At 44.5% G+C, this 14,156-nt stretch overlaps 1 protein-coding gene across 7 annotated transcripts in view; it reads left to right on the top strand.

Moving 5' to 3' along the window:
• Positions 1–14,156, top strand: part of ABCC4 (ATP binding cassette subfamily C member 4) — a 282,364-nt gene that overhangs the window by 94,922 nt on the left and 173,286 nt on the right. For all 7 annotated transcript variants that reach the window (XM_001137006.7, XM_016925451.3, XM_063792279.1 and 4 more), the window contains exons 8-9: positions 15–264; positions 11,716–11,817. In XM_001137006.7, the coding sequence (XP_001137006.1) occupies positions 15–264; positions 11,716–11,817 (352 nt within the window). The remainder of the gene's footprint in view (positions 1–14; positions 265–11,715; positions 11,818–14,156) is intronic.

Here is a 14,156-nt window from a genome sequence, read left to right as displayed (position 1 = left end):
GTACTCTCTTTCAGGAGGGAGATTTCCAAGATTCTGAGAAGTTCCTACCTCAGAGGGATGAATTTGGCTTCATTTTTCAGTGCAAGCAAAATCATCGTGTTTGTGACCTTCACCACCTACGTGCTCCTCGGCAATGTGATCACAGCCAGCCGCGTGTTCGTGGCAGTGACACTGTATGGGGCTGTGCGGCTGACGGTTACCCTCTTCTTCCCCTCAGCCATTGAGAGGGTGTCGGAGGCAATCGTCAGCATCCGAAGAATCCAGGTTGGTGTCAGATGCCATTTTAAAGTTGTAGGTGCATTTGAAGTAGAATGATGTCTCCTTTTATTTAGCATCACTATGTTCTAGTGTAATGACATTTAACTCTCTCATAACCAAAACGTGCCGCCATTCCAAAATGTTGTGTGTACTTCCCTATCTTAGATAGAGCGTGCTAAAGACAATGCAAGCATTGTGATCATTTATTGGCAGCAACATAAACAGCAGTGGCACAGGGCTTTTGATGTACAGGTGGTAACTGCAGGTGTGATTAAAATGTCTAAGCTGTCTAAAAGCAGGAAAAGCAAATAGATTTCATCTCTTATGTTAACACCAATGAGAAAGTAGTGAGTATGGGTTGAGTATGATTCTTCTGTGGGCTGGAAGGAAAGAGCTTGCTGGGGGTCTCTGCTTCTTGGTCAGGAAGAATGGCCTCAACTTCACTTAGCTATCCCTGTTTGAAAATAAGTTCTTTCCTCTGTAGATGTTTTCCTTATTAATTTCTGTGCATGCCTTTAGGACTTCTGCCATTTCTTTCCTGTCCGCTTTTCACTTTTTTCTTACTGTTGATGAACCTATCTCTGCCAGACTTCTTTATTTCCAATTGGTTGATTTCTACTGCCTTGCTCCATTTCTACGACTGTAACAAGGACCATTCTCTGCTTCCCAGATGGACCTCTGTGTCCTCCCATTGTGGAAGAAACAGAAGGACAAAATGGGCCTGGTTAGTTCCCTCCAGCCTTCTATAAGGACACTAATCCCCTTCAGGAGGGCTCTGCCGTAGCGACCTAATCACCTCTTAGAGGCCCCACCTCTTAACACTGATGCTGGGGTGAACTCCCAACCTATGAATTTAGAATAGGCATGCCCATTCCAACCATAGCATCCACTTTACACACTATCACCTTTTCCTAAGTAGCTGTCACTCAGTTGCCAGGGGCAAATAATTTATATCACCAAGGTAAGGTCCTGGCACATAATGTATGCTCAAGTATTTGTGTGTTTATAAATAAGTTGAAAATTAAAATAAATTGGCTTTGTGAGAGGGCTTGGCAAGAACTTGACTGTCTAAGCTTTTCAAAAATCTGCTTTGTTTTACTCCTGGTTCTTAATAGAGATGGATGCCCAAGGACAGACTCGAGTGAACTTAGCTGACACTGGCTGTGATTATTTTTTTATTTTTATTTTTTTGGTGGGGGAGAGAATGGGGTGGGTGTTGTCATAAAAGCTAAGATTCTTTTTTATGATGAAGTTTGTTTTTTAAAGATGAGATCTTGCTGTGTTACCCAGGCTGGAGCATAGTGGCTATTCATAGGCAGACTCCCACTACTGATTAGCAAGTCTGTATTTCATAAAAAATATTACCTATAAAACAGACCATACAGGGTCATTTCTTATCCCCATTCTTTCTGACAACAGCTTCAGGTAACACTGTGAAGGGATGGTCCATGCAGGTCAGTAACACTTTTTTCATGTAGCTTTTGCATCTTGAAAGAAAGAACTTAGGAATATACTTTGACCAGAGTATCTTTCTGAGTGTGCAGGACACCTTTTTCAGACGGAAGGGCCACATGTGTATTGTGCTGCTGTAATTCTCTGACTGCTATTGCTGCCCCTCACCGTGATTGCAGGTGTTGGTGTGTGTACCGTGGACCAGGGCTTTTGGAAGCCTTTACATGTTATTTCATGTTATCCTCACAATTGAAGGAGATAAGCATTAGTGTCCCCACTTTACAGAGAATGAAACCGGCTCCTGTAATAGGTTAAGGAGTTTGCCTATCTTAGAACTAGGAATCTGTTCAGAACCATGATTTCTTAACCATGGTATGTTGCCTATTGTATTAATCTGTTTTTATATTGCTATAAAGAACTTCCTGAGACTGGGCAATTTATATTGGAAAGAGGTTTAATTGACTCACAGTTCAGCATAGTTGGGGAGACCTCAGGAAACTTACAGTCATGGCGGAAGGGGAAGCAGGCACTTTCTTCACAGGGTGGCAGGAAAGAGAAGTGCAAGCAGGGAAAATGCCAGACGCGTATAAAACCATCAGATCTCATGAGAACTCACTATCACTAGAACAGCACAGGGGAAACTGCCCCCATGATCCGATTACCTCCACCTGGTCCCACCCTTGACACGTGAGGATTATGGTGATTACAGTTCAAGCTGAGATTCGGGTGGGGACACAGAGCCAAACTATATCACCTATGTTGCTGCCTTAGTATCCTCTGGTGTGGGATATTTCCTTCAGTATTCCTTTACTCATCTAGTCGTATTCCAAAAACCTTGAAAGGTTCTCTGTTTCTTGTGGAGTCCTATTTTTGAACCCTAGGTGTAGGGCTTACCTGTGTGTGTTTCCCAGCACATGACTCGTCTCTGTTCCCACTTTGGGGTCTTTTGCTCTGTGTGGCTGGGGTGTCCTCCCTTCTGTCCTTGATTTAAGCAAATGCTGCTAAGCCCTCCGGCCAGGTCTCAGGAGCCTGGTGGTACTTTTGTTCCTGCCGAGCAAGGCCAGTACGGTGCAGCTCAGCATTGATGGACACATAACGGGCACCAAATGCTGGGTGGACAGAAGCAGCAACCATAGCAAAAGTCTGGGGCCCAATACAGACCCAAGGTGGCCCAGCCTGCACTAGAAGCTAGAGGAAGGCCGAGCGAGGAAGCAGACTCGAGTTGAATATTCCCAGAACACCAGGCCTTGTTCAAGGGGGATGTGAGGGTCCTTAACTCTGGGGAGCTGGATTTTTTTCAGAGTGGACTGGATCGGAGTCTCTGCCTCATTATGTGTGTCCCTCTGTGCATCTCAAACCCTATTGGACTTGGTGGACCTGCTCTTGTAAGAGAGGGGCCGTGTCTGACATTAAATATAGACCCTCCTGGCCGGGCGCGGTGGCTTACACCTATAATCGCAGCACTTTGGGAGGCCGAGGTGAGCAGATCACTTGAGGTCAGGAGTTAGAGACCAGCTTGGCCAACATGGTGAAATCCCGTCTCTACTAAAAATATAAAAATTAGTCAGGCATGATGGTACATGCCTGTAATCCCAGCTCCTGAGCTACGCGCCTGTAATCCCAGCTCCTCAGGAGGCTCAGGCTTGCTTGAACCCAAAAAGTGGAGGTTGCAGTGAGCCGAGATTACGCCACTGCACTGTAGTCTGGGTGACAGAGTGAGGCTCTGTCTCCAAAAAATAAAAAAAGAGCCTCCTGACTGGCTTCCAGGCTGTGAAACAAATGGACTTTCCTTGGGCCATGTGGAGAAATAGAAACAGTCTTACTTGGTTAATAAAACTAGTCTGTCTTCCTGGCCATTATGAGATAAGTGAAGATTAAGATCAAGACCATGGGGCTTTATATGAACAGGTAATAGCTGGTGAGTACTTACTAGGTAACAAGGAGGGGCCCAAGTGCCTTATGAATATTCACTTCTTTTACTTGTGTAACTCCCCTATCATTCCCACATTACAGATAAAGAAACTGAAGCCTGAGGAGGGTGAATAGCACCTCCACGTTTTAACAGTTAATAAAAGGCTGATCTGGGGCTTTAGCCCAGGCCGTCAATCTGTCTCAGAAGTGCGGCCAGGCACGATGGCTCACGTCTGTAATCCCAGCACTTTTGGAGGCCTAGGTGGACGGATCACTTGAGGTCAGGAGTTCTAGACCAGCCTGGCCAGCATGGTGAAACCCCGCCTCTGCTAAAAATAAAACAACAACAACAAAATCAGCTGGGCATGGTGGCACGCACCTGTAATCCCAGCTACTCTGGAGGCCAAGGCACGAGAATTGCTTGAACCCGGGAGGTGGAGGTTGCAGTGAGCTGAGATTGCACCACTGCACTCCAGCCTGGGTGACAGAGGAGACTCCATCTCAAAAAAAAAAAAAAAAAAAAGTGCACATTCTTATCCCCACATGCACAGCATAACCTGAATGCAGGTCTCACTTCTGTGCGGCAGCCGTAAAAAATAATTGGGCAAAGAGCAGCCCCAACAGGTGGTATGGCGGGGTGGGACGCAGACCTTGGGTTCTCACCAACTCTCTGGGCCTCGGTTTTATTGTCTTTAAATAAGGGGATTGGACCTAGTGTCTGGAGGTCATTTCCTGTTTTGTCTCACTTATTTAGAAAACCATCTGTATTAGTCAGAGTTCTCCAGAGAAGCAGAACTGATAGGGCCCACGTGTATGTACATGCAGAGAGAGATTGGTAGATTGATTGATAAAATTGTCTCACGCAACTTGGAGGTGACGTAAGTCTGCAATCTGCAGGGCAGCTGGCAGGCCAGAGACCCTGGGAAGAGCTGATGATGCAGCTTGAGTCTGAGGAGGACAGTCTTGAGGCAGAATTCCCTTTTCTTTGTAGGTCTTTTTTCTCTTAAATGCCTTCAACTGATTGGATGAGCCCCGCTGACATTATGTAGGATTTTAAAGTCTACAGATTTAAATGCTAATCTCAACTGAAAAACACTTTCCCATTGATACCCAGACGTGTTTGACCACATATCTGGGGACTGTGGCCTAGCCAAGCTGACACATAAAATTCACCATCACAGTCTTTTTTAAATTTTGAGACGAGTCTCACTCTGTCGGCTAGGCTGGAGTGCAGTGGCACGATCTCAGCTCACTGCAACCTCTACTTCCCGGGTTCAAGCAATTCTCCTGCCTCAGCCTCCTGAGTAGTTGGGATTACAGGCGTGAGCCACCATGTCCAGCTAATTTTTGTGTTTTTAGTAGAGGCAAGGTTTCACCACGTTGGCCAGGCAGGTCTCGAATTCCTGACCTCAAGTGATCCACCCGCCTTGGCATCCCAAAGTGCTGGGATTACAGGTATAAGCCACCGCACCCGGCCCATCACACACTCTTTAATCCTCATCTCTTCTTTTGGGCTCTCCATACGTGACTTTGTCCTCATTTTCCCCTTATTATCGAAGCCATTTGTTTATAGATTTCTTTCCCTTCCTAAACTCTAAACTTACAAAAGGCAGACACAATGCCTCATTCATCTTTATATTATGTATAGATTGCAGGTGCTCAGAAAATATGTAAGTGAAGTCAACCTCCAGCTTCATTACATCTGTGAGATTTGGAAAATGCCTAACAACTGAGCATTATTTTAGTGGGAAGTGATGACTGTCGTTCTCTGCTGAATTATGTCACACATCAGAGAGTGTGGCATGAAAGGGATCCTGCAGACGATTTTCAGGGAATTGTGGTCCAATATGCAGCTAGGGAAGAAATCCTTAGGATTTTTTATTTTTTTCCCACCAAAATGCAACTCACCTGTGTCTAAGGCTTGAAATTCCTGTTCCTGTAGATAGATGTATGCATGTAGTAAAATAAAATGACCAGCTGGGAATTTTACATTTTCCAGTGGCTAACTTTGGCAAGGTGCTCAGTGTCCAGATAAAGGATGCATCTTTGACTTGGGCAGGAAACCTTAATTTCCCCTCATGTACATAGTTTCTGGTGGGAGGATGGGCCTAGAGTTCAGCAGTAGTGATTTTCAGTAAAGGAGAAACAAATGGCCAGGCATGACTGGTAAGAAAGCGTTGGAGCTCGTATGGTAAACTCCTTCATGGTGGTGTTGAAGTCATTGTTGGAGGTTTTGTTTTGTTTTGTTTATTTGTTTGTTTTTTCTTCCTTTAGAACTTTGTGTTTTTTCAACCTGGATGGTTCCTGTAACCCATTTAAAATTTTGTCCCCAAGTTCATCAGAATTACATGATGCACTGATTAAAACTAAATTATTGCACCTTGGAGATTCTGCTTCATCAGGCATTGGCTGGGTCCCAATATCTTTTGTTTTGTTTTGTTTTGTTTTGTTTTGAGACGGCGTCTCGCTCTGTCACCAAGCTGGAGTGCAGCGGCGTGACCTCAGCTCATTGCAACCTCTGCCTCCCAGGTTCAAGTGATTCTGTTGCCTCAGCCTTTGGAGTAGCTGGGACTACAGGCATGCACCACCACACCCGGCTAACTTTTGTATTTTCAGTAGAGACTGGGTTTCACCACGTTGGCCAGGATAGTCTCAGTCTCTTGACCTTGTGATCCACCCGCATCGGCCTCCCAAAGTGTTGGGATTACAGCGTGAGCCATTGCGCTCAGCCCAATCAATATCTTTAGAAAGTGTCCTCGTGTCCCTGAAAATATGCTGTCTTTGGGAAACCTTGCCCTAGTTGTGTGATAGAAAAACGCATGAGGTCAAAATATGTGTAGCAAATATAAATGACGTCAGGATAACTTAAGACTAAAATCATTTGAGAGGAAGCACACAGACACCTGTTTTGGTCTATGCTAGGCTTTTGGGAGTTAAGTTTGGAATTTATTCATTCACTTAGTCGTTGACTCTACAATGTAATTGAGCACCTAGCTTAAGCTGGCACTGTGATAAATGCTTAGATACAATGGTAAGCCAAAGCACAGAAGTCCTTCCTGCTGGGAACTTCCTCCTGGGAATCATCAAGTGGGGGTTAATAAATAACCACGTAATTAAAATCAGTGCTCATGTGTCATTGTCTTTGGAAGGCAATATCTGAGATGCCATGAGGTGCTTTGGTAGAGATGCCCATGCCATTGTGGAGGTGTGCTTCCTGCGACGGCTCAAGAAATAGCCTGCAGCATTGCGTGCGTGGTAGTGGAGAGAGATGGGGAAGGGTTTGGGAAGGGAGGTGGCTTGGGGCAGCCAGGAGGCTGATGCCCTGCATTTCCCTGGGGGTAATTATGTGAGAAAGCTCTTAATGTTCAAGAAAATCCACATATTTTCAATTCACCCTGGCTGCAGCCTGGGGAATGCATTGGGGGCCCAGAGTAGAGGCAGGGAGATACGTCAGGAGGCTGATGCAGCAAGCAGTCCCGGAAGATGATGATGGGATTTGGACTCAGACCAAATAGACAGCCTTGGATAGATTTGAAAGCCATTGAGAGCATGTCCTGATTTGGGTGTGGGGCAAGAGGAGGGATTAGTCAGAAGGAGGGATCAGGGCTACTTTCGTCCTTATGGCTGCAAAATCACCTGGGTTCACTGAAATATGGAATACTAGAAGACCAGATTTGGGGATGAATTTGGCTTTGAAGACTGGGATGCTTTAGAACTGTGCAGATGTTTGCTACAAGACCCACTGATGGGGTCTGCCTGGTTCCGCCTCCTTTCCTATTTCTCTAAAAATGGAGGTTGTAAATGATGAGTGTAATGAATTGATCCAATGTTCACTTTCTTCCTTGCCTCTCGTGGATGTGTTAATGAACAATGAGAAGGTGAAAAATGGCATCAGGAGAGGAGGAATAGTTCTGCCCAATATACTGATCGGAACTAAGTGAGTCTTGACCATAGATAGACCAGAGCTTGGCAGACACATAGAGTTTAGAAAACATTGTGTTGTTAAATTTTTAAAAAATATTTTTATATTTCTATTTTAATTTTTTTATTATACTTTTTCTGGGACACGTGCAGAACATGAAGGTTTGTTACATAGGTATACATGTGCCATGGTGGTTTGCTGCACCCATCAACCCATCATCTAGGTTTTAAGCCCCACATGCATTCAGTATTTGTCCTAATGCTCTCCTTCCCCTTGCCCCTCACCCTCTGACAGGCCCCGGTGTGTGATGTTCCCCTTCCTGTGTCCGTGTGTTCTCATTGTTCAACTCTCACTTATGAGTGAGAACATGCAGGGTTTGGTTTTCTGTTCCTGTGTTAGTTTGCTGAGAATGATGGTTTCCAGCTTCATCCATGTCCCTGTAAAGGACATGAACTCATCCTTTTTTATGGCTGCATAGTATTCCACAGTGTATATATGCCACATTTTCTTTATCCAGTCTGTCATTGATGGGCATTTGGGTTGGTTCCAAGTCTTTGCTGTTGTAAATAGTGCTGCAGTAAACATACGTGTGCATGTGTCTTTATAGTAGAATGATTTATAATCCTTTGGGTATATACCCAGTAATGGGATTGCTGGGTCCAATGGTATTTCTGGTTCTAGTTCCTTGAGGAATCGCCACGTTGTCTTTCACAGTGGTTGAACTAATTTACACTCCCACCAACAATGTAAAAGTGTTCCTATTTCTCCACATCCTCTGCAGCATTTGTTGTTTCCTGACTTTTTAATGATCACCATTCTAACTGGCGTGAGATGGTATCTCATTGTGGTTTTGATTTGCATTTCTTTAATGACCAGTGATAATGAGCTTTTTTTCATATGTTTGTTGGCTGCATACATGTCTTCTTTTGAGAAGTGTCTGTTCATATCCTTTGCTCACTTTTTGATGGGGTTGTTTTTTTTCTTGTAAATTTGTTTAAGTTCCTTGTAGATTCTGGATGTTAGCCCTCTGTCACATGGATAGATCGCAAAAATTTTCTTCCATTCGGTAGGTTGCCTGTTCACTCTGATGATAGTTTCTTTTGCTGTGCAGAAGCTCTTTAGTTTAATTAGATCCCATTTGTCAATTTTGGCTTTTGTTGCCATTGTTTTTGGTGTTTTAGTCGTGAAGTCTTTGCCCATGCCTATGTCCTGAATGGTATTACCTAGGCTTTCTTCTAGGGTTTTTATGGTTTGAGGTTTTATATTTCAGTTTTTAATCTATTTTCTTTCTTACTCATACTTTTCAATTTCCTTTTTTCCATGTACAGAAAATGAAGGTTTTATTGTGAAGTTTTTAGGTCTAAGAAGTTCCGTCTGTTTTTCTTTTATTAAGGAAAAGATTGATGGTCTTGGCATTAAGCAAGTCCAATAGGATTTTAAGAGATCTTATCTTAACAGCAAAGCACTGAAAGTCTTCAATGACTTCCACATCCAGTAAAATGTGTCTCTGAGGTTTTATTGTTCACAAAGCTGCTTCAGTTTTTGCCAACCGTCCACTCTGAAGTCAATCTCTTTGACTTCAGTTCTGCCGTCTGATACTTCCCCAAGTGAACTTTCTGGGGATGCACCTCATTGCTGTATTGGCAATGTCATTTCAGCTTTTTCACCCTCCTGAGTGACTAGAGAAAGTCCAGCTAGCCCCTCCAGCATCTTTACAAGCTGTTCATGTGTTGAGTGGAATCTCATTTAACCACTAAACTATTATCATGTCTGTCTCCACTCAGATCTATTGTTTATTGACCAGTGCTCAATAGGTTTACTGTGTACATAGTTTTTTATTTTGAAGGTGGGGAACTTCTGTTCTCACATGCACATACAGAATACTGAATTTGATATCTTGGTCATACACTTCAGCTAAAATCAGAATTTTATTCTGTCTAGACAAGGTTAAGAAGATGTATATATAACCTTTTGCTTGTTGCTGTGCTAACTGACATAGCTGATTGTTTGAATAATTTAAGCCGATCATACAGTCTGTTTATGACTGTAGCATGTATCTGTGAAGAGCTGACCCCGTGTGCAGTGCAGTGTTCATGCAGGTGAGTGTGTTTGTAAGTGCAGGATGGGGGACACATCTCTGCCCTGTACATAACTCAGTTTCAGTCCCAGCTGCAGCCACCCTGAGCTGGTTCCCAGCAGGATTAGTCTTTGAGGTGGGCCCTCAAAGACAGGGTGGGATTAATACTCAGGGAATCAAGGCAAAGGCTACTTTGAGAGTGTGAATGTCAGTGCTGCTGGGTCATGGAAGCGTTTGAAGCATGGTGTTTATTATCAGAGGTGTTTTCAGAAGATCCTTAGGGAGTGGTGTTTGGGAACGGTTTGGTTGTGATGGGGGATGCTGGAGAAGGGACCAGTGAAAACATTGTATCAGTATCACACATGATTGCCGGTCAGTAAACTTGTGAAATTGGGTCTGGTCTTTTTTCTTTCTTTCCTTCCTTCCCTCCCTCCCTCCCTTCCTTCCTTCCTCCTTTCCTCCTTTCCTCCCTTCCTTTTATTTTTTTTGACAGGGTCTTGCACTATTGCCCAGGCTGGAGTGCAATGAGGGAGGAGCCCTCATGGCCTAAATACCTCTCAATACCATCACATTGGCCATTAAGTTTCACCACCTGGATTTTGGAGGGGAAGTTGTCCAGGCAGCTTCCAAGGCCTGGAGATTGTATAGGAAGTTTCCTGGACGTTGTCACTTTCTGTTGGGCTGAACTTACAGTCATGTGGCTACATCTAGCTGTGTTAGGGGCCGGAGAGAGTGGTCCTTGTTCAAGGCTGCTGTGCATTGGCTAAAAATGCACAGAAAATGAGAGCAGATTTTGAGGAGAGCTGACAGTTTTGGCCACATCTACAAAATTTTGGATGGGGTGGGGGTGATCTACGTTGTTTATTCTGTTTCTAAGCCACTGTAGCTTCTCTCATTGAATTATGCCTACCATTTGAGGAGCAAAAGGGAGTTTTCCCATATATCATTATGTTAGGTTTGTTATGGTTAACAGGACTTTGTTTTATTCAGTTAAATTGCATTGTGTAGTTGCTAACTAGTGTGGAAAATAGCAATAAGGGAGAGATTGGTCCGTTCTGCTGTCTAGGAGGGGACATTGACTAAGGAAAAAAGATAAGTGTAGGTGGAGCATGGTGGCTTATGCCTGTAAACCCAGCATTTTGGGAGGCCGAGGTGGGTAGATTGCTTGAGGCCAGCAGTTCGAGACCAGCCTGGCTAACATGGTGAAACCCTGTCTCTAGTGTAAATACAAAAATTAGCCAGGCATGGTGGCGGACACCTGTAATCCCAGCTACTTGGGAGGCTGAGGCTGGAGAATCACTTGAACCGGAGAGGCGGAGGCTGCAGTGAACTGAGATCGTGCCACTGCTTTCCAGCCTGGGTGACAAAGTGAGACTGTGTCTCAAAATAATAATAATAACAATAATAATAGGTGATTGTGAAAAGAAGCTTATAAAATATGTTTTAAGAGATAGAAACCTTTTTTCTTATTTTGGTAAAGAACACTGACTTAAGTGATAGTGAATTAAGTTGTATGTCAATTTGACGTGCACGAGGGAGGAGAAAGGCCAGTTGAATCTAAGTGAACGGCCAGAGCCAGGGCTGCCTTCAGAGGCTCTGCCCTGTGTTTCCTGCCTGCCGTTCTGGGCTCACTCGCTTCCTGAAGGCTGGGAATGGCCTTGACTTTCATGTTGCCAGCATCTAGCACGGGGCTTGGCACATGATGAGGATTCATGAAGTATTCATCAGATCATTTCCAACCAAATCCCGTGTTCACCATTAGTAACACAAAAGTACAACAGTAGAAATATGCAGGCTGTCAATGCACTCAGCCTCAGAGCAGTATTTTCGGTTTATTTAGGAACAAGTATACTTGTTGAAAAAAATTACACAGATAGTTCCTAAAATTACAAAGATAGTTCATGGCCATGAACTCTTTATATGTTTATTTATTAAATAAATATCATATGCTGATGTGAACCGATACTTTAGGGTTGGTAAAATGATCTGTAGGCTGTATAAAGTTTTATGTTACAAATTCCATGGAAGCAGTGACTTTTGTTTGTGCTTTTGTTTCTGTAATTTAAACAATCTGTGTTTTTCCCATTTTCTTTAGACCTTTTTGCTACTTGATGAGATATCACAGCGCAACCGTCAGCTGCCGTCAGATGGTAAAAAGATGGTGCATGTGCAGGATTTTACTGCTTTTTGGGATAAGGTAACATATCCTTAATGCAAGATCATGACTGCTGATAGATAATGAGTGACATTGATTTAATAGAGAATTTTGAGGTGTTACACATGGTATAAAATATGGCTTGCTTATTTACTGAAACTATGTTACAAAGATTCTCAAAATTAGGAGTAAGTTTTGCAATTAATAGAAAGTAGGTATGAAATCAGACTTAGGTATTTGACAAGTTGTATTTTATCTCATTTTCAAAAAACCAAGGAAAGTGTTACCTCGTTCTAAACTAAATGTCACTAAGTTTGGACATTGGCAACATTGGATTTTATAGGATTGGACAGACTAGGGGTGCAGCATGGAATGGGTTAACTGCTGAGTACATTGTAGATTATTACGGAGACTTTGGGGTATCAGTGCACATTTTCAGCTTAGTGTTTTCAGGTCATCTTATTACATATTGAGAAAGCCCATGACTTGGATTTTTGCCACGGGGTTGGGGTGGGGCTCCCCTATTCCAAGCATCTGGATGTTGCCAGCTGCTTTGGTGGCAGCCCAAGGCCGAGGGGAGGCTGCAGGCCGGCGTAGCAAGCTCCATGGATTCCTGACTGAAGGGTTTCACCGTGTGGTAAGCGGACAGGTAGTTCTGGCAAGGCCACAAGGATTTTTCAACACTTGGTTTACTCATAACATTTAGGCAAACGGGAACAACAGCAGGGGCCACCCACAAGAAGTACTGAGGCTCGGTGCATCTCCTGTTATTCACAACTCCAGTGCCCTCCTCATGCTTCCAAGGAAGCAGTGGGCTCCCTGCCCAGTGCTCGTAGACGCCACTACTATGGCACCAGCTTTTCATGAAGAGAAAGGCTGTATTGTGAGTCGAATGGCAAGGAGACAGGAGGCAACGCTCAAATTTGTCTTCCCTAGCTGGGGGATGGGGCCGGTTTTATAGGCAGAGGGTAATGAGGCATGGTCCGATTGGGTCTTGCGTGATGCCAGAGCTGGACCTGATCAGATCCTGGATCATGCCATGAGGCGTCCGCCTCTGAACTCGTTCCTCCTTCCTTGGTCCTAGCACTTGTGTTCTGCCCATGGTTGCCTGCTTGGTTCATCTGGGAATGCTCAGATTACATAACTTGCAACCTGGGATCCATGGTGACTGAAAAACTGTTTACTATGTTATTACACAAAGTTGAACCAGATTGGGCTAGTTCTGCGGTTACGCTCACCTGAGTCCGGGGTCCTCTGCAAATCCACTTGTCTCAGTCTGTGTTAGTCTGGAAAACAGAACACACAGCATGGGAGAGGGAATTTTGTGCAGGGAATTCGTTTCATAGGTGATGAAAGAAAGAGCACAAAGGGAAAGCAGGGGTGGAGGAGGCCACCCCGAGATCAGCCGCGGCAGGAAGCTGCACCCTGGGGCTGGAGATGATGTCTGCCAGGAGCAGAGCCCAGTGGCCCGGCTGCCAGCAAGATTTGGGACCAGAGGGCAAGGGTCTCTTCTGAGGGTACTGGAACCGCTCAGGCTGCTTAAAACAGGTGGGCAGTGCTGGTGGTGACCAGCTCCTCCCCTCTGCGGGTGCTCTTTGTGGCTGACCTTGAGTTGTAGTGTAGTTTGCTGGAGCCAAGAGCCAATAGGCGGTTGAGCAGCACTCCCGCCCAGCCCCACTGCCTCCGCCCTCTCCTGTGGGACGAATGTCAAAACTCTCTAGACTCCAGACTCTTCCTTTCTCTACATGCCCTTGGCTCTAAGTATTGCACTCCCTGTTTCATGTTTGCCTAATTCTGATGTAATTTCTGCCATCTCTACCAACAAAACAGTAATGTGTTCCCAGATATTTGGAACATCATTGCATCTTGTGCACATAGAAACTCACACAAGGTGACAGTTTCTCTTTATCTGCTGGCATTCCCACCCTCATACACTTTATTTATTTATTTGTTTGTTTTGGAGACAGAGTCTTGCTCTTTTGCCTAGGCTGGAGTGCAGTGCTGTGATTTCGGCTCACTGTAACCTCTGTCTCCCAGGGTCAAGTGATTCTCCTGCCTCAACCTCCTGAGTAGCTAGGATTACAGGCACGCCCCACCATGCCTGGCTAATTTTTGTATTTTTAGTAGAGACAGGGTTTCTCCCATGTTGGCTAGGCTGGTCTTGAATTTCTGGCCTCAAGTGATCCGCCCGCCTTGGCCTCCCAAAGTGCTGGGATTACAGGCATGAGCCACCGTGCCCAGCTCTAATACACTTCAAGCATTGACAGAAAGCTCTGTGAACATCCCACTAGAAAAAAGCACTCTAGGTGAATGCTGTTGAGCTAGAGGAAGGCACTGAGGTAGCTACCACACACTGTGTAGGTCCCATTTGCAAATTTCTT

The sequence above is a fragment of the Pan troglodytes genome, chromosome 14 (assembly GCF_028858775.2).
Source record: "Pan troglodytes isolate AG18354 chromosome 14, NHGRI_mPanTro3-v2.0_pri, whole genome shotgun sequence".
Lineage (NCBI taxonomy): Eukaryota > Metazoa > Chordata > Mammalia > Primates > Hominidae > Pan > Pan troglodytes.
This window is presented reverse-complemented; position numbering and strand designations above follow the sequence as displayed.